The 27,623-nt window shown below is 39.3% G+C and overlaps 1 protein-coding gene across 2 annotated transcripts; it reads right to left on the bottom strand.

Annotated features, from left to right (window-relative positions):
- Positions 1 to 820: 820 nt before the first annotated feature.
- NPHP3 (nephrocystin 3) lies at positions 821 to 26,860 on the bottom strand. 2 transcript variants are annotated; one of them, XM_063407659.1, is made up of 27 exons: positions 26,269 to 26,860; positions 25,575 to 25,700; positions 24,196 to 24,346; positions 23,286 to 23,438; positions 20,443 to 20,576; positions 20,036 to 20,196; positions 18,472 to 18,619; positions 17,846 to 17,920; positions 17,155 to 17,334; positions 15,673 to 15,776; positions 14,886 to 15,000; positions 13,708 to 13,851; positions 13,070 to 13,167; positions 12,493 to 12,595; positions 11,757 to 11,839; positions 10,609 to 10,747; positions 9,627 to 9,791; positions 9,049 to 9,146; positions 8,087 to 8,209; positions 7,563 to 7,752; positions 7,180 to 7,421; positions 6,704 to 6,779; positions 5,439 to 5,566; positions 3,531 to 3,771; positions 2,397 to 2,522; positions 1,944 to 2,059; positions 821 to 1,761 (listed from the first exon to the last, which is right to left on the bottom strand). In XM_063407659.1, exons 1-27 carry the CDS (start codon positions 26,641 to 26,643, stop codon positions 1,581 to 1,583), a joined length of 3,975 nt encoding a protein of 1,324 aa, XP_063263729.1. In that variant the 5' UTR covers positions 26,644 to 26,860; the 3' UTR covers positions 821 to 1,580. The 2 variants fall into 2 exon arrangements, with proteins under 2 accessions (XP_063263729.1, XP_063263738.1); XM_063407668.1 differs by having other exon boundaries at positions 26,290 to 26,859.
- Between the last annotated feature and the right edge of the window lie 763 nt (positions 26,861 to 27,623).

The following is a 27,623-nucleotide window of genomic DNA, read 5'->3' as shown; positions in this document are numbered from 1 at the left end:
GCTGTCCATGGCACAGCTCCACGGAAGCTGTCTTGTAAGCTTTCTTTGGATTCACAGGGTGGGCACATGGATTCCGCACCCTCTCTGCTAAAGGACAATGGATGGTTGGGATCAGCTACGTTTTAGGGACCAATTTTTTATTTTAATTTTTCTCTTATTCTAAAACCAACCCGGCAACCTATGAGGAAGTTGGAGAGAAGTTGCTCAATGGAGGAACAGTAACAGTTCAGCAACAGTAACAGTGAGGATCTAGAAAGTAACTTCTTATTTAAACTAGCAACAATAGGGGATACTATTTAGGAGAGGAAGATGTACCACTGTACACGTTAAAATCAGAACAGACATGACAAGCTAGACCAGACTTCTGATAATTAGAGGAGAGAATTACCAGGTCTAAGAACATCGGGCAACAGCAACATAAACACACACAAGCTGAGTAGGTTGGCAGGGAGGTGTGTGTGTGTATTTTTGTTTAGGGTTTTTTCTGTATTTGTCTGGTTTTCCTTTTGCCCCTCTTGGTTGGTGACAATCCTGCAAAGAACTTTCCAATTTTCAAAACTTTTCTAGGTGGGTGAAATAGAGTGGTAAAACCCTTGCTTTGCTTACAAACCCATTTGCATTTTTGAAACTGGATCAAATTAATCTTATCATTAGTTTCCTCTGAAATATTATAGTAAGGTTTCAATTAATTTTTGACTTTTTAAATAAAAAGTCTTTTTTTAGTATGTATTTTAATTGATCCATGCATTTATGGACTGAATGAGAATAGACTGATTCTTCCACTGACTCAGGTATTAAGAAATAAAACAGAAAGGAAGAGTTGATTTACATTTCTTTATCTGATGGCAAACTATTTTGCATCACTAGGTTTTCCCAGATAATACAAACATTCTTATATTTTAAGGGATTCAGTATGATTAAACAATGGAAGTACTGCTAAAGGTTTAAGAACAGACATCTGGCCATGACCATCTTCATTCTGATTGCCCACTGGAAGTATTTTTATTGACTAGAGTGGAATCTTACAACAGCTTTAACAGTAGATGATGATACATTTAGATAGCTTCCCAAGGAAACCACCTTAAATGAAAGTTTGCTTAAGGCTGAAATAACCCTGCAGGTAAAAACTTAGTTAAACAGTATTTTCAAAGTTTTTTCAAAATTACCATTTCTTTAGAAACAACTTTAAAGGCTTGTAAAAAGGCAAGAAGGATTGATGATACAAAAATACACAAATCCTCTAAGCCATGCTATTACAACACAGAAATAAGAACTGCCTCTTAGAATTTATACAAGTGGTTCAGCTTCATTTGTTATAGTCCTGGCACTTAGGCTAAGAGGCATCAAGTCCATGTTTTTGGTATTAGCTTCTACTTGAGCTAGTAACTAATGTGTGTACCCATGCTCAGTGAAAGCAGCTCACTTTGTACCATGCAGCCTGCAAAGTTGAGGCAGAATTCATGAAGACAGGTGTCAGTCCCAAAACAGTACAAATCCTTGGAAAAACAGATTTGTCTTAGTAATTTTCTGTCTTCTTGAAAATATCAATAGAGATTGCCTTTTCTTGGAGCAGGTTTGCATCACCTTTGTCCATGTTCCAGCAAAGCATTTGGTGATAATGCACTTTTTAAGCTGAATGTGTCTCCACTTGATGAGTGTCGAGAAGTTGCTTTTCCACCAATCAACAAAGTCTCTGCTTCTTTTATTTCCATAGCTCTCTTGTAAAGTTCAGCTGCCTTCTCAAAATCTCCCCTTTCATAGCTTTGGAAAAGAGCAGAACAAAATTCAAAGAAGCAAACAAAAAAAATCTCTCAATTAATTTAAATTGAAATAAAATACTATCAACAAAGTGTACTTAAAACTCTACTTTCCTAGAAACCACCCAAGCCCAGATTGTTTCATGCAGTAATTTGCATTTATAGGGTTGAAGCATATAATCTTACCTTAGCACAGCCAAGTTTTTCAGTGTTTCCCCCACACGAGGATGCATCTGGCCAAAACTGTCTTCATAAATCTTTAGTGCACGTTCATAGAGAGGCAAAGCTTCAATCTGCTTTTTCTTTGGGTAGCAGAAAGTTTCTTTATTACAGATATGTATTTCTTTGCTACAGATGTGTTTTACATGGGCTTTTTTTTTTTTTTTTTTTTTTTTTTTTTTGCCAACATAGCATCAATGCAGCCTAGATGCAATGTCATGGCTATCATTCACAACAATTATCCCTGCATACATTTTCTTTGCAAAATATACTTTCAATGTTTAAAACGGAACCCAAGAATTTGAAACTACTATAAGGCATTTCCCTTTTCAATACAATCAAATTTCTTTCATTTCATTTAGGTAAAGTCATAAAAAAGCCTAAGACAGGAAAAATAAATGGTAGGCGTGACAAACTTACCATCTGACAGTACAGGACAGCCAGGTTTACCAGAGCAGTTGCCACACTCGGGTGCTTTGGGCCAAATGACTTCTGTCGAATTTCAACTGCTAGCTCATACAGAGGAACAGCCTTGTCAAGCTTTCCCTAGAAAAAACAGGGAAAAAAATGATTCAGTTCTCTGGTATCAAGATGGTAACAGCAAAACCTATTTTAAACAAAAGCCTTGGAGAAGATCTAATTGTTTCTAGAATAAGGGAATAACTTTGCTAAATAATATGTATATTCTGCATAGATTATTTATTGTGAATATTTATTAGAACATAATTTTCCAAAATACTGGGCACACTTGACTCCCAGTTAAAGTGTTTCTCAGCTAGGTCTATTTTTTCCTTTCTTAATTTATTTTTTCCCCACAAGGGTCTCATCGAGAAGGCTGTAAAAAGATTCTTCAGTTGTACTTTTATTGAAATAATTGACTGACTTAATTTGTGCTTCTTCAAACTAGCAAAGAGGTTTTTGATGTAAATATTGAGTAGTTTTGCAGCTTCCAGCAGCATGAAAATTAGAAGCTGAAGTGAGCAGAAAATAACATGACCCAAAATTATTTAATGCAGAAAATAGCTGGTAAGAATTATTTAGCAAAAACATGAGAAAATTTGATCTAAGAGATTATCTTCAAGGTCTTTTCTCTCTTTGAAGAACAGTAGAATGAAAATATAAAATAGATAAAACTCTTATAATTCACTGAACTTTATCTTGGTTCAACCGTTGGAAAGAGTATAACACTATTATACTAATAATAGCAAATGGTTAGAACAACCATCTACAACCACAAATATTCATAACACATTTTGAAATTACGAAAGGCAGAAGTTTATACTCATGTTAATTTTACTCCTCACAGTGCATTTTGCATAGGAGTAACACTCATCTTCCACTGAGCCAACAGAAGCTGAAGGTGGCTCAGTCAGAAAGTTTATTTGTGAAATACTATCTCCCTCATAAGCCTTCAAGCTACCCTTAAACTGACAGTAAAGTTCAAGGTCACTGTGTAAAATGAACTATTCCTATGCCCTAACATGATTTTTCCATTAAGGCAAAGACATTACAGTTAATTTAGGTGATCAGAAGAGGTAACAGGCTTGTGCTCACCATCTTCTTGTACAGCACTGCCAGGTGTTTCACAGTGTAAGCCAAGGAGGGATGATCTGGAGCCAAGGCTCTCCTCCTGATGTCCAAAGCTTTCTCATAGAGCTCCTCTGCCTTGTCATAGTGCTTCTTCTCGTTGTACAGGGCTGCCAGGTTGTTCAGAGACTGCGCGCAGTCTGGGTGGTCGGGCCCCAGCACTCGCTCTCGCATTTCCAAGGAGCGCTTCAGGAAAAGCTCTGCTGTCCTACACAACATACTTGTTCATCAGTACTTTAAATCTGGTAACATCTGTACAGGCTGAAGTGCCTGAAACAACAAACTCAGCCTTGGAAACTCATGGCAGAATTCAGAACTGAGTAGAAAAGACTCTGTGTAATGTCACCACTGAAGCAAAGGGCACATTTTGTCTCACTGCAGTAGGGTGCTACTATTCCATTACAGCTTTACGGCAGCTCCTCTATCAAAACTACAGGTGAATGCCCCATAAGACTGATAACATCCATTATTATTTGGCAGCTTCTCATCATGACATCCACACAAACCCTGTCATGCTATTTTCAAGAGCTCAGCTTAGTAAATGGGAAAAATCAATTTTATGTTAGAGAAAAAAAAGACCATTTATACACAGAACTGTAGTTTCAATTCTGCAGCTCTTGTCAAAAGGTGTCAGAAGGTGCAAGGGCTGGAGGATGATGTGACAAGTAACTATTCATTAAGTGACATACCCTTCTGCCACTGATTTCATTTTAATTACATGAAATCTTGGACTTGCTGGTTCAGAGCGGACATATCCATTTTGAAAAGTTCCTTAAACCTTCAGTGAACAAAGTTTACACCTTTTCTCACCTATGAAATAGTGGAGATACAGCTACTCTTGAAGTAGGTTGTATTTAACAATTTAACAATTTAACATTCAGGTATGAATGACATGGAATATTAAACAATCTTTTATGAGATTAGATAAAATATTGCTCCTCTATAATCAGTCACTTCATGGGGCAAACTGATGAAAACCCCACATGTCCAACAACTACTGATTTTTAACTGATTGTTAAAAATCAATTCCTTCACTGCAGAGATAGTGATTCTGTATGCAGACCCTAAATAATTATATACTTCTGTAAATATCCAAAAGCTACAGGTGCCTTAAATATCAGGTACAGGAAGAACTGGAAGTAAAAATACTTCCAGAACTCATTCTGTGCTTTTTTGCTGGGCACTTTTGTTCTTCTCTGAAAAGATTCAGTTCAGTAGAGTGGGATTTAGGTGACTTTACAATTCCCTCACAACACACAGTTTAGATTCCTCTGTCAGCTGAAGAAGTTGATGTGAAGAGTGGCTGAACATACAATCAGAACGATCTTGCACCTTTTATTCCCCTTCTTCAACACCCTGCTTATCTCTGTCTGCTTTTAGAACACCTTGGTGCTGTTCTGGCCATTTTGGCTTTTAACAGGACATCAGGGTAAAAGCTGAAGGATTACAAGCACAATGAATGTTTAGGTCATGACTTCTTCTAAAACTGTCATAGAAAAACAACAATCCTGCGCTTCAAAGATGAGCACTGCAAAGGAGACAGTAACAAAATGGTGAAGCTGAGTAGAGGAGAGAAATTTGAGAGAGAACTGGTTGTTTGCAACAAAGGCTAATTAAGTGTGGAACATCAATTCTGAATGCAGGAAGTGCACTGACTTGGTAAATACCCACATGCCAACAGCACCAAATAGAAAATGGGAGTGAATTTCACAATGAACAAAGCCAGGTAGAATGAATAAGGGACAGTACTACAAGTACAGATACATGATCAAGTATTTGATCATGTATCTGCATTTAGTGCTACATCTCCATGCTCTGCCTCCATTTAAATAGCTGAGAACATTCAGTGGATGTGTCACAATCAGTACAACTCACTCAAGATTATTCTGCAGGTAGTAGAGGACCCCAAGCTCATTGAGGGTTCGAGCATTATCTGGTGTATCCTTGCCTAACGTGAGCTCTTCCAGTTGCAGGGCTCTTTGACGCAGGAGAGCAAAGCCACACTACAGCAAAGAGAAGGAATGTAAGCCAGTCACCAGTACTTTTGAAGTTTAACACTAAGACAGAAAACCAAAAGACTCAATTTGGTGCCACAGAACCACAATAATCCTCTTTAAGTTCTATTTTTGAGCTCCATGGCAAATGCTTACTCACAATCTATCAGCAAATTGCACCAAAAATGTGAAATTTTGGTGAAAATTTCCAGGCCGTTCAAGTTACTGTGCTGTCACATCACTCTCCCTGTATCAGACATGCTAATTTGCTTAAACTTCACAGTTCAAAAAACCAGTTCAGATCAAATGCTTAGGTTTATAAACTCAAAACTTTAAATCAATATAATCTCCAATCCCAAACAGCACATACAAATGCATATAAAATGTCACTCAAGGCTTCACATCAATTAAAATGTGCAGACAAGTTAATGCTTACAAGCAAAATAAATCACAGTAAAAAGTGCAGCTGTTTTTACACACTCTGCCTATTTTTGATCTTTGCAGTCTTGATAAAAATATTTTTGCAGAAGAACTCATTACAGAAATAGACCAAATCTTCATGAAACAAATTCATTCTTATTTAATCACTGTGCAAATAGCAACATGTTTATGGGTTTTTACTACTTTTATTAGAGCTACAATTTGAGCTCTGGAGTTATTAGCTGGACTCTTATAGTACAGGCATTACAGGATAAACCCTTAGCTCAAAAATGACAAGAGAAATCCTGTAGCTGAAAAACAACACAGAAGAAGAAAAAAGGGGGAAATTCTGTATGTCAGCTAATATTTTTACCAGGATTTTCCATTGCAGTAAGCACTGTATTCACTAGTAGGATAAATGCCTAAGCTGTTCTGGAGAACACCTTTTTCCATTGTCACTTTGACACACAATCATATCAGCTGTAATTCTGCACCTCTGAAATGTATACATCCACTTCTTTCTTTTCCACTTCTCTGAATTCCATTCCAGTTGTACTGATACATCTCCACTTCCAGCAGAGTTGAAAGGGCAGTTACCAAAGTTGCTGCTAAGGTACTTCACCACCTATGCCCACAATTATCAAAAGCCCTGGAGCATTGTCAGACACAATTTATCATCTATTTAGTGCAGCTGCAACTCTTTTTAAATATCAAGCACTTCCTTACCACACTGCCTTTCTGCCTTGCTGCTTTTTGACGTATTTTGAAGGACTTCTTCCTCAGTTGCTCAGCTTGTTCATATCTGAAAGCAGTTATTTGTAGTGTCAGAAGAATGTCAAATGTAGCTTCAGTAAGTACACTGGAAAAATTCCAAGTTAAGTGTACAGATTTGAAAATGTAAGAATCTTGAAAATCATCCCACTTTTTTCAAATATAAAATTTACAAAATGTTAAGGGCCAGACAATGTTCCTCCTTTATCTCTACAAGCTTTTCGTTAAACTAAGCACAAAAGCTGGCCCCTCCTAGGTGACCTGCTACAAGAATAAAGAAGAGATGCTCATAGATGCATTCGAACATATGAAACTCAAAAAAAAATAGACCCAAAGAATAACTCTGGCTTCAGGAAGAAAACCTTTGCTGCTATTTTTTTCTTTTGTACTACCTCCACATAAAACAAAACCTGCAGTGTAAATAAGCTTACTTGTTCTGCTTTTGGTACAAGGTTGCAAGCGCGTCAAGTTCGCGCGCCACCCGAGGGTGTTCAGCTCCATAGGCGTTTTCAGAGATTTCCAGTGCCTGTTTATACAGCTGTTCAGCATTTCCAAACTTCTTCCACTGCACATACACTCCTGCCAGCTGGTGGAGCGACTGTGCCACCCTCGGGTGGTCAGGATCCAGCGCGGTCTCTCGAATCTCCAGGGAGCGCTGCAGAGGAGCTACAGCCTGTAAGAGCCAATCCAGAGCGTGAGGGCAGCAGGCAGCACCCTCTGTGCTGCCATAACTTAACTACTGCTACAGAAAGCACACACTGAGCTCTGCTTCATTTGCCTTTTTGCTGTTACAACAATCTCCAAATGTACTTACCTGACTGAGAAGACCTAAGTCCTTAAGAAACCGTCCCAGGGTCTCATAAAGATCAGCCAGGCAGATCATACTTTCCTCTCCCTCACTGCTTTTTTCATATTCTTTCAGAGAGTCAAAATACTCAGCTGCCATAGAGCTCTTATCTTTCCCAACCAGCTGCCAGTAACTCAGCAATTCTGCAAAATGTCCCCTGTTTTAACAAGGAAAAGAATCTTATCTCTGATATCCCTCTATTCAGATCAATGCTAGCTTAGGAAAAAAGGCCTACGTGCACAAATGTTGTTATGCTACAGCATCTACAGAGACAATCCATGGAGACCAACGCTATTCAACAGCAATATTTATTCCTTTACCACCCCCCAGGGTGTAACAGAATTGCAAAAATACATTATTTATATGGAAACAGCATTTAGCACTTCAGCATTGACTATTTAAGTATTTGAACCTGTCACTTTCTGATTTACATTGATAAAAAAATTACTATGAAGTGTTCATAATGGCCAAAGCAGTTGCTACCTTTGTACCTTTTGTAAAGGTTCTGGGACACAAAGAGATTCAAAAGACACTTGTGTAGCTTTTGCTTATCGCCCTGCTGTTGGAAGAGCCAGGGAAGTTCATCTGCACTTCTCCAAGTCACTCGGTCTTGACTGTTGAAAGAAAAACAAAAGACAATTAAAATTCTGACATCTTGTCAATTTGATGTGAAAACTAGGCAAGCATACAATTTCCATACCTGAATGTCTGAACAGACTGATTACTGTAAGACCTAGCTACTCTATGTTCTTATATGTTCTTTTTAATTTCAGCTCAGAAGGCACTGGAACCCCCAGGCACTCCAGAGGAAGCTGCTTCTCCATCCTATATGGCCTAATCTGTGCCTGCCAACGGGACTGCAGCCCTGCAGCAGCCCACTGTCCCTTTGTGCCTCCTTTGTCTGGCACACTGTGGCCCTCTTGGCTTCCTGCTACCCAGCAGTGGATGCTTGGAGGAGCAATAAACAGCAGCCCATAGCTGGGACACAGTAACTGAGGATGTAAATGCAAATCAGTTTTCAAGCTGGATAAGAACTTGTAGATGTTCAGCTGTCCTACTGGACCTCCTCTTATCTATGTGCTAATTGCTTGCTGAACACAAGTGGTTTTCTGCTTCTTCAAGTCTCAAGCAAACTCAAGTTTCCTAGCATTTACTGGGAATTAAAAATCCATGAGGGTTTGGAGACCATAAAATAACTGATATGGTATAAATTCATGCCCTACATTTCCCCACAATCACTTTATCATATGCCCATTCCCCTTCACAGACCTCATTCTTTTCCAAGATTAAAAAGCAACATATTAATAAATAAACAAACTTCTAAACTGACAATTTTGTATAGTTATTTTGCCATAATAATGTACTAAACTCAAAGAAGGTATATGAAGAAAACAAAAATATCTATGAGGCATGAAATCTGCAATTTAGCACTTCTTGAACAATTCTGACCTACCTTAACTGCATGGTGAAATATTCCACTAGTTTTTGTCTATAGGCAGAAATAACATTTTCACCTGCTTCCATATACTCTAGTTTTACCATCTCCCAAGCCTGAAAGAAAGTATAATTAAAAGAAAGAGAATGTATTTAATTTGTTTTAGTGCTGATGATACATAGGGTGATGAAACACATCTCATTCTGCAGAACTGGAAATCTTTCAACAACAAAGGCACTACAAACAAACTGCCTTACATTACACCACAGCTCTGGTAAATCAGGCAATATTCCTGTCTCATTCAATTCTTCTTGGTTTTTTTGGGGAAGCCAACATTTTCTAAGCTATATGAGTTAAAAATTAATAGATTAGAAATTTATGAAGGTTTGAAAGGCCAGATTTTCAGCAATACTGGTTTATCACAGCTGTGGTAGTTTTCAAGGTGTTTCTAGATCAGACTAGATGTTAAGGAGAATGGATGAGCAACCATCAACATTTCAAGACCTACCTAGCAAACAACAAAACTTGTCTAAAAACAGGGGTTGGAGTTAGGGGTTGGAGCTTCACTTGCACATGTTTAGAATTACAAACTCTACCTGGAGGTGCTGGTACTTCAGCAAACCACAGCCATATGTCAGCAGACACATTTTGTGCAGGCTGTGAAGGAGTGAGGCCAGCACTGCAGAAGTCAGCTCAGGATAAAGCTCCATCAGCTCTGACTCACTCACCCCATTGTGGCTGACACCAATGACACACAGTATCTGCATGAAGCAGAAAACAAGATTTCACACAGTTAAACACACACAGATATTTCCTGGAGAATTTAGTTACACTGAAATCTCAAGAAAAATACTGTTTATCATTGTGATAACTTTATAGTCAAAGAAAAAAATACCCTGCCTGTACAAGCCCTTTCCCTCTTCTCAAAGAAGACATCTCAGTGTTAATGGTTTAATATTCTAATAGATAAAGCACCAAATGGGACACTCTGAAGCAAATAAATAGCTCCTCAGACTTTCCTCTAAAACACTGGGAGAGAGTAACTCCATTATCATGAGGAACTTTCTTCTAAGTAAAATATGCTTAGGGTCTTTATGCTGCCAGAACCAAAGAAGTAGCAAGTAGGAGTACTGTGTCCTAATTAAAAAAATGTTTTGCACAAGAGAGAAATTCTGCAAAGGTATGAAGAGGAGTCAGAAATTTTATTAGCAATACCTATATTCACAAGACACCATGTTTTGATGCTCAACTATGCTCAATGTAGTTAATCATTAGATCACGGTAGTGATCAGCAAGGAAGTGCTAATTCTCTATCACATCACAGTGAAAAAGCCCTGCTTTATTCTGTGAGACAACAGCTCAGCTGATATTTAACACAAAGCAGGCATATATTTTATAGTTATGCAACAGATGTAATTACATTAATTAAATTGTCCCTTCTATACAAATAATACACAATAATCTCTGAATCATACATATGAATGAATAGAAAGTTTTCTTTATTTTCAAGTTAAGAAAAACTTTTTACAGGGAAAAGTATTCATTACCTGGAGGAACAGTGATGCATTCTCTGCTTACCTCTCTCAAAAGACCTTTCTCTTTATCACTCTGCAATGATTCCTGAATTGATCTCAGAACAAGCCTGTACAGTGACACTGTGTCTTGACACTGGCAACACTGCTGAAGAATCTCATCAATATTTCCTGTATTTCCAACACTGGGCAGAAGGACAAAAAGGGTAAGGTTTAGCATATTAAATTTGGCTGAGTAAGATTGATTTGAAACTACAGAAGAGCCCTATCTCAAATATTCTCCGGATTCCTACTGGATTCAAAAGGTGCACAGCACCTGGTGAGATTTAAATAAAGAAGAGGTGATGTCTTCCAAGCCCATTTCTGTCCTATTGTCTGATTTTTCTAAATAGCTGCAACAGTTTTAATAAAAAACCTACACTGCAGTGTCCTTTCTCCAGCAGGAGTACAAGTAAGAACATCAGGATGGATAAAGATAAAACCACATGCTGCTATTTCATTAATGCATTTACAAAGCATGTTTTCAGGAGCAATTAAGTCTTCTAGAACATAAAACGTGAACAAAAATGATGAAATCAGTCACCCAGAGTAAATTACTAATTAGTGTCTCATCTTCTGGGAGTCTCTCAACTAAAAATGCATCTTTCTCAACAAGATGAAGTCTAGGTTAATAAGAAGCCAATGCACTTATTAGGTATTCTCTTGCACAACAGGGAAGATTAATTTTCTCCACAGCAGGAATTACAAGGCTAAGGACCATATGCAGGATGTTAAACTAAACAGTCACTGAACTTCCTTGTAGCCTTAAAAATCTGTGGGGCAAACTCTTTGGTACATCAGTAAATACAACACACCTGAAGTTGACTGTTTAACAACACATACCAACATTCTCCTTTAAAACCACTGAAGCAACTGATACACCCATAAAGAAGAAGATGAAATTAAAATAAAATAGAAATAGAAGAGCTGAGAACAAATAGATAGAACCATTTGGGTTCACTTAGTATCAAACTGCTGACTGTACACTCTCTGATTTCTGTTCCTGTTGCATTCACAGTCAGTGAAGGGCAGAACTTCTCCATCATCTTAAGAAGATTCATTCTGTGTTAAATGAAAGTATTTCAAAAGGCTAACCTGCTTGTAGTCTTCTAATCTAGTGATGAGCATAGTAATTTCCAAAACATCTCAACTTACCAAGCAATGGTTTTGCCCAAGAGAGTGACATACAAAGCATTGCAAGTTGTGGCGGAACGACAATGTCTCTCAAGCTTCTTCTCCTACAACATTTTAAATAAAATCTGTGAGCTCAGATGAAACTAACCATACAAATAAAACGTTCACTGTTTGATAAGAAAATTAAAGTTCTAGATTTTCTTCTACCTGTAACATCTGAAGACTATAACATGGTAAGCAATGAACAAAATACTGCACACATTTCCAGCTATAGGAGAATATGAGTGAAAATTCCCATTTAAATTTAAGATGAAGAGTTAGGATCTAACATTATATCTCAACATGAAGGCTACCTTACAGAATTAGTCTCAAGGGCAAAGGAAAAATTCTGGTTTTCCCAGTATGTTAATCAATGTTACAGTATTATGCAACAATAATTAAAACAAAATTATGCAACAAAAAATTAATTAAAAAATTAATAATTAAGCCTTCTGGTATTCTAAAATAAAATAAAACATTTACAGCAGTATGTTCAACTGCACAGTTTTTCTGTTAAAAATTTATGTTGTTTCATCTGTGTTTCAGTGCTATGAGCCATGGGGTAAAAATACTCAAACTTCATGCTATCTTGAGCAATCATATTTAGTTAACTAAATGTAAGTCTTTATTTTGGCAGCTGGGCTCATTTCACCTTTCCATGTTTTCATTAAAAGTTATACTAGAGTAAGACATTTTAGAAAAACTGCAACAGCCATACCTGCTCTTTAGTCAATTTAACATTTGCAGAGTTACATTCTGCACTAATGAGAGATTTAACATCTTTGGAATTCAGTGGATCAAGATGAAGAGTGGGCCATAACCTTTGGTAAGAGAGAAAAAAGGCATATTTGAACCTTATTAAACAGCACACAAAAGGAAAAGACATCAGAGTTCCAGGGCTTTTTAAAGATTTATATCAAAGCAGTAATTGAAGCTGTTCCCTGCTACTATGAAATTCTAATAATCTGAAGTAAAATTTCCACTTTTAGCCTTATCCTGAACCTACATCATGGTACTGCAGTTCTTGATGTGCATCTGACTGCATTTAATACTGTCTTTCATACAGTCATGTGGATGGATCCATCACAGTGAAACAAAAATCTGGTTTTCCAACAGCTAAAATCTGTCATTGCAGCTACAATAGAGAAGCTTTCATTTTCCTCATGGGTTGGGAAATCTTATCCTATTAAATCTCCATGTCTCGACAAATCTGTCTGCTCTTCAATGAGTAACTGCAATTTAAAACAGTAATTCTAAGCCAGGATACTTTGACACATCACAGAAATATAACATACCTCCACGCCTGCGGACACGTTTCTACATTCACTGATACAATCACTCTCACGTTCACTGGCAGTGGATCTATCAACCACTTCATATGCTTCTCAGCTTGCTGAAAAACAAATTTTCATTTCTTAACACAGAGGTTGTTCAAAACAATGCCAGAAGTCGCTATGTTTCATTAACTGTGCAACCCAGTGAAAGGACTCTTAAATTCTCCATTGTCCTTTAAAATCTTTAATGATCTGGTCCTCTAGACAGTAATAAATGACCCATTTTTATGTATCAGCACAACTCTACACTAAATAAAGTAGATAGAATACTATTGTTGAAACATTCACCTCATAAAAACCAGGCTATTTACATGCCCAATAAGTCAGCTCACAGCCTTGAATCTTTGGATAAGTAATGTAACCAGACTGCTCAAAAATTAAGGTGTAAAGATAAAATATAGAAGAAAAAAACCAAAATAACCCCCAAAAACTTTATCTACAAAAATAACTCAACTGCACCTTTTACAAAACTATTTTCTACATGTTCTCTTCAGAGCAAAGCAATCACCAATATTTTTGTTACATAGCTATGGCCGAACCTATTACAATAGTCATGATTCCTGTTAGACTGACAAATGGCAAAGATTTTGAAAACATACCTGTATCTGGTCAATAGAGTCGATAATTATAATGATGCTGCCTTGATGGCGTGCAGAAAGTTTTTCCAGCCAACGGGGAAACTCTTCCAGAAGTTTGGCTGGATCGAAAGTCAGAGGTGATACTAACCAAGAGTGTTGCATAAGCTGCAGAATGATAAACATGTACAAGAAATTCTACCTTAAAAATCGGCTAGTATTGAAAGAAGTCTTATAGACACAAAAGGGGAAAAAAACCAGTTCTCCCTCCTCACCCCACCCTTCTCCCAGAAAAACTCCATTTGATTTGAGGGCAATTTTTCTAGACAAGTTCACACAGAGTTCTTTCCTTCTAGTATATGCAGAAAGGTGGCTCATGCAGAACAAAGAATATTTCTTGAACTCAATGTGTACATTCTAGAGTGATACCCTTTAAAAAACAGACAAGAAACATGGAGACTTAAAGGACTTGCACAGATTAAACAGGCAAACATCCAAGACAGATGAGAAGAATAGCACAACTGAATTCATTTTTCTACAGGTTTTAGTACTGTAAGGCCCTTGGTGCCACTCTGTGATGGAAAAATCAAGTTTGGACCTGGCACAAAAATGATCCTTTTTATTCTCCATGTATCTAGCACACAATTAAAAATAAATTAATATAGGAGAGAGCCTAGTCTGGGAACAAGATGGTGCCAAGTGGCCAATATAGCCCCAGGTTTCTAAGCACATAGAAACAAGAGGTAGCACCTGCCTCTCTCACTGGCCAGATGGCAGGGAATTTTGGAAGGAGTTTATATGGTTTTATAAGTCATCAATATAGGTCACTGGAAACATTACTGCTAATGCTGATCCATTATGAATATCCCAGAGATTCTATTTAATTGAGCTACATTAAGTGTATGACATCAGATTCTCCTCATTCTATAATGCCTTCCATTGCATAGACTCACAGAAGGGTTTAGATTGCAAGGAGCTTTAAAGGCCACCTGGCCAAACTCCCTGCAATGAGCAGTGACATCTTCAACCAGACCAGGTTGCCCAGAGCCCTGATCAATCTGAACCTGAATATTTTTCTACTACATTTGTATTACTTTTCACTCATGCAGGAAATTTTGTAGAAAATGTTATCTTTGCACACACAAACACAAGCACAGACACACAAAGAGAGATACAAGGCAGGGCATGTAATGCAGCGTTACCTTTAGAGTAAGGCGCTTAATTATCAATGCAGATTCTGAACTAGTAGACATGGGCCTCCCAACAAAGTGGTAAAGAATTAGAGTGTTTGGTGAATGCTTCTGCTGTAATTGAATCCTAATGAAAGAAGAAAAAAAAAGGCTCAACAGACTGTAATTTTGCAAATAGATCTCAAACAAAAAGCATCAGTTTTGCCAAAGGAGATAGAACATCTTATCTATACGTGTTCCATATTTCTCTTACAAAACAGGATAGACATTCCTGAGCTATAATTGAACTTTTAATGTCAGATGCCATTTTTGCTCTCACCATTACTGATAGCAATTAGCAAGTGCCCTTCCTGGCAGTAAATAGTCATGTGCCCCTAAGCTTTTAAATGACACCATCAATTTATTTTTATAACAGCAAGTTTTGTCATAGCATACAAGTGACCATAAAATTCTATGGTCTATGATAAATTATGAGGATTCTTTCTTTATTTCAGACACTTCTTGTGTATCAGAGAAGGGCAACACTATGGAGCTATCAAAACCACAATCTAATGCTGTGCAAAGACAGATATGTAAGTGATGCCTCATCATAAGGTGTTGCAGCTGGAGTCAGGGAGCTGTTAAAGGCAATCCAGATGAAATTAGCCACTCAAGTATCAAAAATCTTTCCAGGATGCTTCAATAACTTCAGTGCTTTGTAAATGCCCCCGTTTTACCTCTTGTTACTGACACAATGTTTGAAATGTAATGGAAATTTTTTCCTTAAATTTCATCCATGTTAAAAAAAAAATGAAACTACCATTTTGACAGAAGGAGAGATTTCCCAGAGCCTGGTCCTCCCGATACAAGCAATGGTGGAATTGGTGCTGGTGCTGCTACTAGGTCATTCAGACGTTCAAAATACTGTAAAAAAGAAGCAATAATTATAAATATTCCAGTGTTTAAGGAAGAAATATAGTGTCTAGCATTGTAAATCACTTAGACTCAAAATGCATGTACCAATTTATTAAGGCAAAGAAGTAACTTCTGAAATGCAAAACAGTACAAGTGTAAAGAGATGTTGCAAGGAAACAATTAAATCACAGAATTTATTATTTCTTTTTTTGAAGTGTAAAATTAATTAACACTTTCTTCAAAACTATTTAAAATGGAATCTTCGGTGTTAATAAACTGAATTAGTGTTATTATAGTAAAGCAACAGTGTTCTGTGTTTTTTCAGGCTTCCTTGGCCCCCCTTTCCCCAAACTATTCCACTGCACTGGATATGGTTGCCAGGAAAAAGTTGGCACCTGCCATGAATGACTATTTTGAGCATACAAAAGCATACAAAAGAAAGCCTTCTTTCATTATATGAATGCCCAAAAATGTTGCAGCGGATGAGAAAATAAACCAAAGCAAAATGTCCTTCACCTGCCTAGGAGAATTATTTTGTCTTCAAAATAAGAGGTGCATTTAGATAGACACTGTGGTTTTTTTAATGTTCTATTATTCTACTGCTTTTGCATGCAGTAAAGATGGCACAATCCTCCAAACCATTACCAGTATAGGAGTGGTGAAGTGAAAGAATACAGTGTGCTAGTAAAATAGGGGTAGTAAGAATTTAAATACAGTAACAGAAACTGCATGCTTATGTTATATTGCCCAGATAAACTATTACACCATATTCTGTGATGACTTAATTGTTTATCTTCCTACATTCATTATGTCTTCCCAACAGACAACTGTTCCAGATACTCACAACTTGAAATGTTTTAAGAAAATAGTGCCAGTAATGAGTAAGTACTGAGTTATTCAGCAGCTTTCCACTATAAAGTTTCCTTTGTTTTTCTCTTACAACTGCATGATGAGATGAAATCTTTTCATTAACCATCTCCTAAAGACCTAACTCCAGGTGTCAAGAAAGAGATTGGATTTCCTTGGGGGAAAAATAAAAGAGAAACAAGAAAAATAGAAGAAGAAAAGATAGATACTCAGAGTGCTTTCTATTGATGACTAACTAAGAGGATGCTCTGCTTCTGGCACACTGTTAGAGTGCTTTTCTCCAATGCAGGCACAACAACTACTTTTTCATCAATGTCATTCAACAACACACCAACTGGCATCTCTCCCAGAAAAGAAATATGCCATCTATAGCACACATATGGCTTCTTCCAGCAAAAGGAGTGATAGCCTTAAGGATGCTCTCAGACACAGCTTCTTCTGTAAAGCGCATCTTGCCCAAAAAGGGATGGAAGTGAGTGATGACTTTCTCTTCATCCATATACCTTTATAATGTACTCACTTTCTCAAATCCCAGCTCACATGTTGAATTAGAGGCCTGCTGAAAAGCTTCCATCTGTTCTTGTTCATCGTGTGCATCCCACAATACATCACCAAAAACAACTTCTTCAGGAGCAGTGGAGTCTTCCTTATTACCCAAATCCTTGCCCTCCAGGTCTGTCATTTCACACCCCAATATATCCTATGAAAAAAGAAAAAATACATGGAGAAAACTGCAACTATAGTGCAAGCACATTTGCTATTAGTCTCAGTGTGAGTGTGGTTCTACTAACACAAATATGCTCATTACCTTGTAGGGTAGCAGAGAACATACATAAATAAGCAGTGAAATGAAACTAAGTTAATTCTGAGTGCACAAGTCCCAAGACATTGATTTTAAATATCTCACAGTGGAAAGAACTCACCACAAGAATACAGAGAGAATTCATCTATAGTATGCATAAAGAGAAATTAAAAGCTAATTTAGACCCATAAATAGAACCCTTCCCATGGTCCTGTGCTTTTGTCCATAAAAGCACTGCTCAGTTTGAGGTTTTATTTTCCACTTGCACATTTCCTTGCTTGCCAGATATTAATGATAAAACAGAGATACTTTGAATCACATCTAAGTACCACATAGTAATAACACTGACATAATTTAAGATCATAAATCAGTATAGATATAAAAAGCTAAAATGCATCATGTACTTTACCTGTTTAATTATTTTTTCCACACAATTATAGATTTCATATGCTCCCTCCTCCACATCTCCAACATGGTCAATCATCTGAAAAAGTAAATGGCAAAGCATGACACAACTCTGAATCCAACTGAGAACACCATTAAGGACTCCAACAAAAACATTCTAGAACACATTTAAATTCCATTCTGTTCAGTTGCCTTCCTTAGGTAAGATTCACTTTGCCTAAGAACTCTAAAAGTTGGGCATCTAGTTTCAGCTGTTCTCAACCGTTGTCCGTGTAGAGAAAAATAAATCATCACGGATCGATTTTTAGGCAGCAGGAATCTCTCTGGAGGTACACCTCATTCCCTTCAGTGGCTACAAAGGGACCTCAGATAAACAACTTTACCATTTAAACGCCTAAACACAGGTAAGAAATTCTAACCTTAACAGCACAGCCATTTTTTTCAGTGAAAATGTAGGGGCTTTTTTTCCTCCCCTGCTAATGAAAATTTCATAATATTCATAAATTTCAGCCTTATTGATCTGCTCACAGAATGAGCAGCCAGAGCTATGACTGCAGTGCAATTTCCTCTAAAATCTGGGACTACTAGCATGCAGCGAGTGTTGTTTATAGCAATTTTTAAATGCCATACCTTTGCTTTGTTCATGCCAGAAATTTGCTCGATCAAGTGGTGCACTGAGACTGAACTGACTCTGCCATCCTCCCTTCTGTGGTAAATTAACCGGGGTTTTTCTTCTGGATTTCTCAAGAAGGCTTCCTCACAGTCCTCCAACAAACAACTAGATTGGAAATCAGCATTCTTGTGCTATATTACACTGCTGTAGTAAACAGTTCAATCAACACAAGCTCCGAAGATGGGTTTCACTGCAAAATCTAATTCAAAAGTCATATCTATTTATAGCAAAAGGCAATCAAATACTTCAAAAGAGAATTTGAGAAAAATTCTGAAGCAAGAAAAAGCTGAGAGAGATTTATACTACTTGTACCAAAACCAGTAAAACCACTTATTAATTTTTATGATTATTGATTTGTAAATTTAAAGCTGTTTTTCCTGTCATACCAATATGCAGAATGAAATATATTGCATTGCATGGAAAAAACATGGTTTGACGTATGATTAATAAGCATCATATATATGCTTTGCTATCAGTTATCTGAAGGTTCTGTTCTATCTTTGATCTTTTTAAGAAGAGTCTTTTAGTATTTGTCAGATGTCTTGGGGGACAGTCTTTCAATATACTGTATTTAAAAAAGGAGAATTCAACACCTCCAAATTCAAAAGCACTTTGCCTTTATATATGTGAATGATATCCACTGATATCTATTGCTGTTGCACAAAAGGAACAATACTACTTGGTGATGCGGACAATAGCTGAAAGGATTGCTCTAACATTACCATCTTTACACAAGCACCACCATTTTCATCAGAGTTCTTCTAAGAGAAATTCTCCAAATTAATACTTTTGGGTTTTTTTTCCCCTGCATATTTTATGTATTGTGTTCCACATAAATAAAACTGAGTTATTTGGCAACAGCATATAATGCGTAACAGTAACATCCCTAACACAAGTCAAAAAGTATCCCTCCTTTGGTGTATTTTCTTCAGTGAATCATGCTGCTGCTTCTTCTAGAAGGTTAAGAAATTACTCACTGAACAAACAGACCACATTCCATCACTATTTGTCATGAAACATCATGACTTCACTAAATCAAAGCTGTCAAAAGCTAGCATAAGGTAACACACAGGAGAGACATGAAATTATTCTGAAAGACAGCCCAAACCAGGAACTAATAAGTGATAGAATAAACCCCAAATACTATAGACAGGTGTAAGGCTAGATAAGGAAATGAAAAACAGTGAGGACATTCACATCAGCCATCTTGAATTCCTAAGACACAGCCACATGCACAACAGAGAGCTGCTCTTGGAAAGCAAAACATTTTTGTATGTTATTAAGACATCATTCAAGCTGTATTTTAACAGAATTTGTAGCTACAAGAAAAAGAAAATGGTACAAAGCTGATGTATTCTTTTAAGTATCTGCACTAGCAAACCTGAAGTTTGAAGGAGTATCACTTTGAAGTTACTAGCTTAGGAAAAATACTGAGCAAAGCATCCCATACATTTTAATAAGCTATGCACTCTGCATAAATTACCAGTTGCCATTTGTTTCACCAGCTTAGAAAATACTCACCTTGGCAAAGTTAAATGCAGAAGCAAAATGACTAATGAACTTTTTTCAATTTCCCATTTTCTTACATCCTGATGAGGCCTTTCATTCTCTGTCGAAAAATTAACAACTTGGAAGAAGTACCCCATTGTTTCACAGACTCTCTGAAGTTTCGGAGAGTAGCTCTGAAAGCAAATGTGAGCAACAGTGCTTTATTACTAAACATGCATAACACTAAGGACCTACCAAACAAAACTCAGTTTCTTTAAGCAGTTTGTTCCCCTGAAGCTCTTGACAATACTTCCACTGATTTCACTGAAACCAGACTACACCTACAAAAGCTTTCAAGAAGTATTAGACAAATTCCTGAACCAGCATCACACTGGAACCAAGACAGCACATAAATGAGCACAGGTTTGTGAGGTACTCACTCTAATGAAGATGGTCACTTCCGGCTGAGTCTCATCAGTACTGATGATATAACATCTTACTGTGTTACTCCACAGAGAGTGGGAAAACAGAGGAGTAACCTGCAATAAACTGGCAACAGCAGCATCCCAATCATCTGCCAATGGAAAAACCCAAAATGAAGCCTTAGAGATCTTCACATGTCATTACACTGCATAATAGATAAGTCATCACCTCTTAACATCATGAATACTTCATGAATACTACATTTTATTTAAAACAGTAGTAGTGTTTTTACTCAATTATTTAAATTTTACAAACTTTGAGAACTGATACCATTTGATAATGTCACACAATTTCATAAGGTGGCAAAATAAAAGTATTAAATATATTTATATTATCATCGCAATGATATTTTCTTTAAAAAGGATTGATTAAATGTTTCCATGAAATCAAGCTGACAGTTGTAAAGTAAGTAACAATATGCAGGAGTAATAAATTCACTCATAACCAAACACTTTTTTTCCCCTTCAGATCTACATGTATTTCAATGGGCCATGTGAATAAATGACAGCAAAACACTGTGGGTACTTCCTCTTCTGGGGAAAAAAAAATCCATTGCTTTCTGTGGCATTGTATGTTTATTCCTTACAGAAGCAATGAGTTTTAAAACCTTCTTAGACTCTTGTCTCGGTTTGAGGGGGAGGTGAATTTTTCAGGGAGTTGTGGGCAAACCAATCAATGGTCAGGTTTGAATATTGGCACTTTCAGTGACCACTGAGGTGTTAGACACGCCTCTGAGGACACAAGGGGTTAAAAGCAGGGACTCCCAGATGGTCAGCCTCTTTTGGGTTCTGGTTTAAGTAGGGAAACATCTCCTCTCCCCTGCCTAGTTACTAGGCTGGGTGGGGGAGGGGAGCCACGTGGCCGGGCTGAGGAGAACCACGCGGCTGAACTAGAGTAAGCTGGGGCCCCGGGGGGAGAAGAGAGTGGACAGGACTGGAGCTGAGCTGGCCCCACCCAGGATGGAGGGATGGAAAACTGTGGAGGTGCCTTCCGTGTGTGCTCACCCCCCTCCACCCCCCTCTGGGAGAAGGTGCCCAGCCAGGATGGAGTTGCCCAGCCTGGGAGTGCCTGAGCCTGCAGCCCTGCCGGGAGCCAGAAACTCTTAACCCTTTCTGAGGCAGAAAGAAACTTTTTTCCAGACATTGATTCTCATGACTAGTAGCTTCAGAAGAGAGAGAGAAACAGCTTGGGACCGAGAAGATATAGTCAGAAGATGAAAAGAATCCTGGATGGGCAAAGAATGAGAAGAGTGGCTTTTTGGGCTGAACTTTTCTTGCATAATGTTAGCCATAGACTGAACTTGAGACTCTTTTGAACATAAACTGCATTTTGGGGTGGATGTGGCCAGCTCGACTTGCTGCAGTGGAGCGAACAGAGAAGAGAGGAAGAGGGTGTGGCGGTGCCCTCTGCCCTCAGAGAAGAAACCCTCAGCCCCAGGGGAAAAATGGGGAGAGCCTGGCATGCAAGCATCCTTAAAAAGAGCCCTGTATGCAGCTTTGGCCCATGGACAGTGGTGAGAGCACTGGACATGGAGAAGAGAGTGTCACCACGGCAGCCAGGTAGTAGCCGCGAGTGGCACAAACACACAAAGACTGGACCTGTGTTTCCTGAGGAGCAGTCTGTGGTGTGAGAAAGACTCCTCTCTCCCTTGCTGAATTGAAGATTAGCTTTTTGAGTGGTGATTGTTTGATTTAAAACCCAAGGTTTTGGTCTATGGAGGGTAATGTGTAGGGGGTGGAAATTGGGAGAGGAGAAGAAATGTTCTGAGAAGTTTTCATTTCATTTCTGGTTTTTTTGTGTGTGTGTGTTTAGAGTTTTCCTTTCTGTATCTGTTCCTATGTAATGTAATGAAGTTTTTGTCTTCTGTTTTCAAGTTTTGAGCTTGCTCTGCTCTGTTCCTGATCACATCCCACAGTAGTTGCTAAGAAAAACATATACTCATGGGTGCATTAACATCTGGCCAGTCCAAACCCTTCACAACTCTTCATTTTGTGGTTGATCATTCTTTCAGAACAGGAATAGCTTCTCTTCTCAGGACCACACAGGTTGATGAAAGGCTTAATGTATGAAGCTGGAGCCATGACAGGGAAGACCCATCCCTGCCACTTTGCAAGCACAGACTTCTGAATCAGACAGAGCCTGAAGGATTGAACTAAAAAGGGAGAAATTGCCAGCAAACTCAACTATATACAGGAGAGGTTCCAGAGCCAGGATAACAGTGAAGGAAACCAGAGTATCAGAAGCAAATCTACAAGAGGTCACTTGGGAAACAAAGTTCAAAAGCAGTAATTATTGACAAGAAAAAATCAAGCACTGATTTACATAACAACATGCACATCCTGGTCTTGCAATCAGATTTCCGTAAGTGGCCCCCTAGGCAGAGTCAAAACCCATGAAAAATCAATGAATAAAACAGGGGGATAATTTATGCTAATACAAATGTCATGTTCATATTCAGGAAGCAGAGAATCTGAATACAAATGGAAAAAAAGAACACCAGCAGATATTGAAAGAAGCAGCCACTATCTTCCATTGTCAACACAAGGAACATACTTACAACAAAGCATTGGAAATTGCTGTTTGCTAAAATCACTACTGCACATACCATAGTCATCACACATATTAAACATAACTTAGCTACACTTCCTTTTATTTTTACAAAGAATTCCAAATAACCTTTCGGTTAAATTACCCAAGAGTGGACAGAAAAGGATCTAAGAAGGAACAGAGTTACTTAAGCATAGTTGGAAAAATTTCATAGACACCTACAATCCCAGAAAAATGAATTACCATTACTTACCTCTGTTTATATTTGCAAATGGTCCCTCAACATCTATGGAGCTATGAGCAAACTCAGGCCCTCTGAAAGACTGCTGAAGTTGCATCATACTACCCATGGATGGCTCACTTCCCAACACTCCTCCATTCCAGTATTCAGATTGCGCCCCGGTAGCTAAGAATTGGAAAACAAACAAAAAACCCCTCTTCATTGTCACTACACAAGGTAAATTATCAGTCCTAAATACTCCAGCTGAAACCTACAGCCACATGCTACTGACCATAATCTTTTCTCCTTCAGCAGATTTCCTCACACTTTTGTATGCTATAGTTCTAAATGGTTGCGTTTCCAAGGTTAATGTGAATCCATGACACCAAAGGCTGAGGGTATTTCCTAATTTTTGCTTTTACACAGGTTGCTCACATACCCATCTGAACCCCTTCCATGTTATTAAATTCCTCATACAGCATACACAAGGTTTTGTGTATGAGGTTCTTTGTTAAAGATCTAACTGTGTGTTCTGAAACACACAGCAGCTGACACTGGCATGTGTCACCATCAAAGTGTCTGTCTACGACTCCCTCTGGTTTCAGGTGTGATTTTTGGATACCTAGGAGCATCACCTCTCAGATCTAGAATAAGCAAACTCAGAACAGTTTGTGGAAAAAAATTAAAAAGTGTTCAAATAACTGTGTCTAGACAGTACTCTGTCTTCATTTATTCATTTGTAACACCAGAAATGTGACGTTCCCACAATCTAAATCAAGTTTGCAAGATTTGTTGCTTTCACCCTTCAAAGTACTTTAACTTGCTTTTCATCTGCATTAATAAAACTTTTTTTATCAAAACAACATAAATATCTGTCATCTGCTTTACTATTTGGAGATTTCAGTCATGTTCCAACACGAAGTGCTGGGGATGAAATTCTCACCTGTAACATCTGTACAATTATCATCAGAATCAGACTCTTCACGATCAAACACTTGGATTCCCTGGGCCTGGAGTCTCTGGAGTTTTGCTTCGAGCTCTCGTTTGGCCCTCAGTAAGTCCTGAATCTCATTTTCTTTAGTTTCTCTAAAAATCTATCAGCAGGAAGGAAAAAAATCTTTTAAAGTTCAGTATCTGTTCCTGAGCTCGTTATCTACTTTAAATTGGAAAAGTAAGTTTCTAGCATTCATCTAGCAGGCAAAGGCATGAAAATGTGAACCTGAAGCCATCATGAATCAGAAATGAACAGGAAACCACAGTTTAAAATTATCTAGTTTTAAAATTTGACCATTATAAGCCTTAGCATAGCATTCTGAAAGATGCCTGCATGTTCATTAAAAATCAAAACAACCTGTTACTTTTTATTGCCTTCTAAAATTGCTACATATAACACTTTTTTCAAAGGTTCCCTTTTATTCATCTATGTATTTATTTACAATTACACATAATCTTGTATTTATGTTTTATTGTTGCAGAAATTTAAATTTCCTATGACAGAAATTGATCAAGCATCTCCAGCTATCCTGTTTGAAGCTGACTTCCATCATGTGGGAAAGGAAACACAAATCTAGTTTTAAATTCAAAGAAATGAACTAGTCTTCAGGTCTCATTTTCTTAAATAAGGTCAGAACCAATCCTCTTTTTATGTATCTGCCAAATATGAACTACATGTAGCTACAGACAACTAGAATTAAGGACACGAAGAATCTTGAAAATCCTAGTGAAAAACTAAGACTTACTGCCCTGTTTTGGGTGGCAAAAGTATCATCTGCAGCAAAGGAAAAGCAGAAACATCTGCCTGGCCTTTCAAGTCATCTCTCCAGAGAGTGTAAACTATCTCTAAATGACTATCACATTTTTGCAGTCAAAAGAGACACACCAATACACACTTTTTAAAAAAATGTAAGCTAGAGGTGTTACACCTTACAGTGCAATATATAAAAATTATTCAGAAATAATAGAACTCTGTGTTTATACATTGCTTCAGCATGTGTTAATTTGCAGCTCATGTTTTCTTGTCACTCTCAAATATGAATATACTCCTGTGTTCAAATTCAATGGAGGAATTTAGTTTATGATGTATCACTTCATATTCTCCTATTAATATTTATAAAGTTATTTCTTTTTTCCCCCTCTTAGTCTTACAGAGAGGTAGGATCATTTTAATGGAAATAGGCAGCTACAGCTATGACCCTCTAAGGTGTCTTTAAGATGGAGAGGTACTCATGAAAGCTACTAGAGAAGGGTTCATTTGGGGAATGTGAACAAGAGACACTCATCTTTTTTGGAAATTTTCCGAGGAATAGAAAAGTCAAACCATACCTTGAATTGCCTTTTGACTTTGTCTCGATCATGTTCAAAAGTAGCAGCTCTCTCCATGGCTTGGTATTTAGCTTCCAATGCACTTTCTTTCTCTCTAAGTATTTTCTGGTATGTTTTCTGAAGTGCCTGAAAACATTTAATATTTCATTTTTTTCAGAGTTTTAATGCTGATGTTTTAGATTACTTTTCATGCCTAACTACAGTATTTTCTCAGCACTCTACATTTCTCCTTACTGTAGGGCAGCCAGAATCAGAGAGTATTCCGAGGTGGAAGGGAACCTCAAGGACCATCGACTGCAACTCCTGGTCCTGCACAGGACACTCCATCATGTGCCCGAGAGCATCGTCAAAACACTTCCTGAACTCTGTCAGGCTTGTGCTGTGACCATTCCCCTGGGGAGCCTGTTCCAGTGCCCAAGACCCTACGGGTGAGGAACCTTTTTTCCAACATCCCGCCTAAGCCTCCCCTGGCACAGCTTCAGGCCATTCCCTGTCACTGGCCGCCACAGGCGCGCAGGGTGCGGTCCCCATCCCCAGATCTGTACTTTGGCGGCATCCCGACGGCATCTCCTCAGCAGGAGCGCATTTCCCCAGCACCTTGCCTTCTCTCGCACCGTCACCTCCCTGACACAACTCTCCCCAGGAAGCGGGACGAGCCCTCGGCAGCCTCAGCTTCGCCGCTCCGTGCCCTCACCCGCGGGGCAGCGGGCGCTACCTGCAGCTCGGCGCGCAGCCGCTTGTTCTCCCTGTCCAGCTTGGCCTCCTTCTTCACCATGGAGGCCACCTCGTTGTTCTTGCTGACGCGGAAGATCTCGTACTCCTTCCTCAGGCGCTCGTACTCGGCCACGCACTCCAGCTCCTGCACCGAGGCCGTCGACTTGAAGCTGGCCCCGATGAGGCCGCCGGGCCGGGAGCCGCCGACGCGCCGCAGGGACCCGCGCAGCAGCCGCGCCTTGGGCTTCACCTCCACCGGGATCTCGCAGGCCTCGCCGCCGCCGCCGCCGTACGTGTCCTCGATCACCTCCCCGACGGCGCCCGCCGGGCTCACCAGGGACGACGCCGTGCCCATGGCCCCGCGCCCGCCCCGGGCGGGGCTCTAACCCCGAGCCCAGGGCCCGGTGTCCCCGGCGGGACCTGGCGGCGGGGCCGTGCCCGGCGCGGAGCCTTCCCGGCGGCGGCTGCGGGCCATGGTCCGCTCCTTTGCGACCGCCGGACGAGGAAGGGAGAGAGGGAGGAAGCTGCCCCGCGGGCCGCCTCTCTCCCTCCCTCCCTCCCTCCCTCTCTCTGCCGCTCCCGCCCCGTCCCACGGCGGCTCCCTGCTCGGGAACGCTGCTGGAGCAGCCCGGAGGGGGCAGCGCCAGCCGCCGGCAGAGGCTGAGGGAAGGCGGATAGGGAGAGCCGGAGAGGCTGGCGGCGGGAATCCTCTGCTGTCAGCTAAAAGTGACGGCGTTTAGGGTTTTGCTGCTAAAAACGAGCTAATGTGAGGTCACGGCAAACTTTTCTCATTCCCGCTGCCACCATCTCAGCCTGACCGGGGATGCTTCAGCAAAAAGAAAAAAAAATGCCCATTTTCTCCTCACCGCGTCTGTTTCCCCTCAAGTGTCCATTTCTACTCTCTCTGTCACTTGACCCGGAGCCCTCGGGCTGCGCCGCATCCCGGGCTGGTGTAGACGATGACACCGCACTGTTCTCCTTGGCCAAACAGGGACGCGCAGGTTGTGCCGCAAGCTTTGGTGTTGAGGAGACCTTGGAGGGGGAATTCCCCCTCTCCGGTCGGAAGTTGTGACCTCTGAGACCAGCTGGCACTCTCCAAGGAGGAACTGAGAGGAGCTGGTAGGGGAGCCACCAAGAAGTGAGCGCTGGGCCATGGTGCCATGTCATGCCCGAGGTCCGTGCTTGCACCTTGTGCACCTCACATGAAATTTGTGAATTCCTTGTTCCAAGATCTTCCCTGTCAAGAATAAGGAAGCCGTGGATTATCAGCCCCTTAAATTATCCTTAGAACATTTCCTTCTCTGGCTCTCAAAAAACCTTGTTTGGTTCCTTCAG

The sequence above is a fragment of the Prinia subflava genome, chromosome 1 (genome assembly GCF_021018805.1).
Source record: "Prinia subflava isolate CZ2003 ecotype Zambia chromosome 1, Cam_Psub_1.2, whole genome shotgun sequence".
Lineage (NCBI taxonomy): Eukaryota > Metazoa > Chordata > Aves > Passeriformes > Cisticolidae > Prinia > Prinia subflava.
The sequence above is the reverse complement of the archived record's forward strand: the minus strand, read 5'-3'. Positions and strand labels throughout refer to the sequence as shown.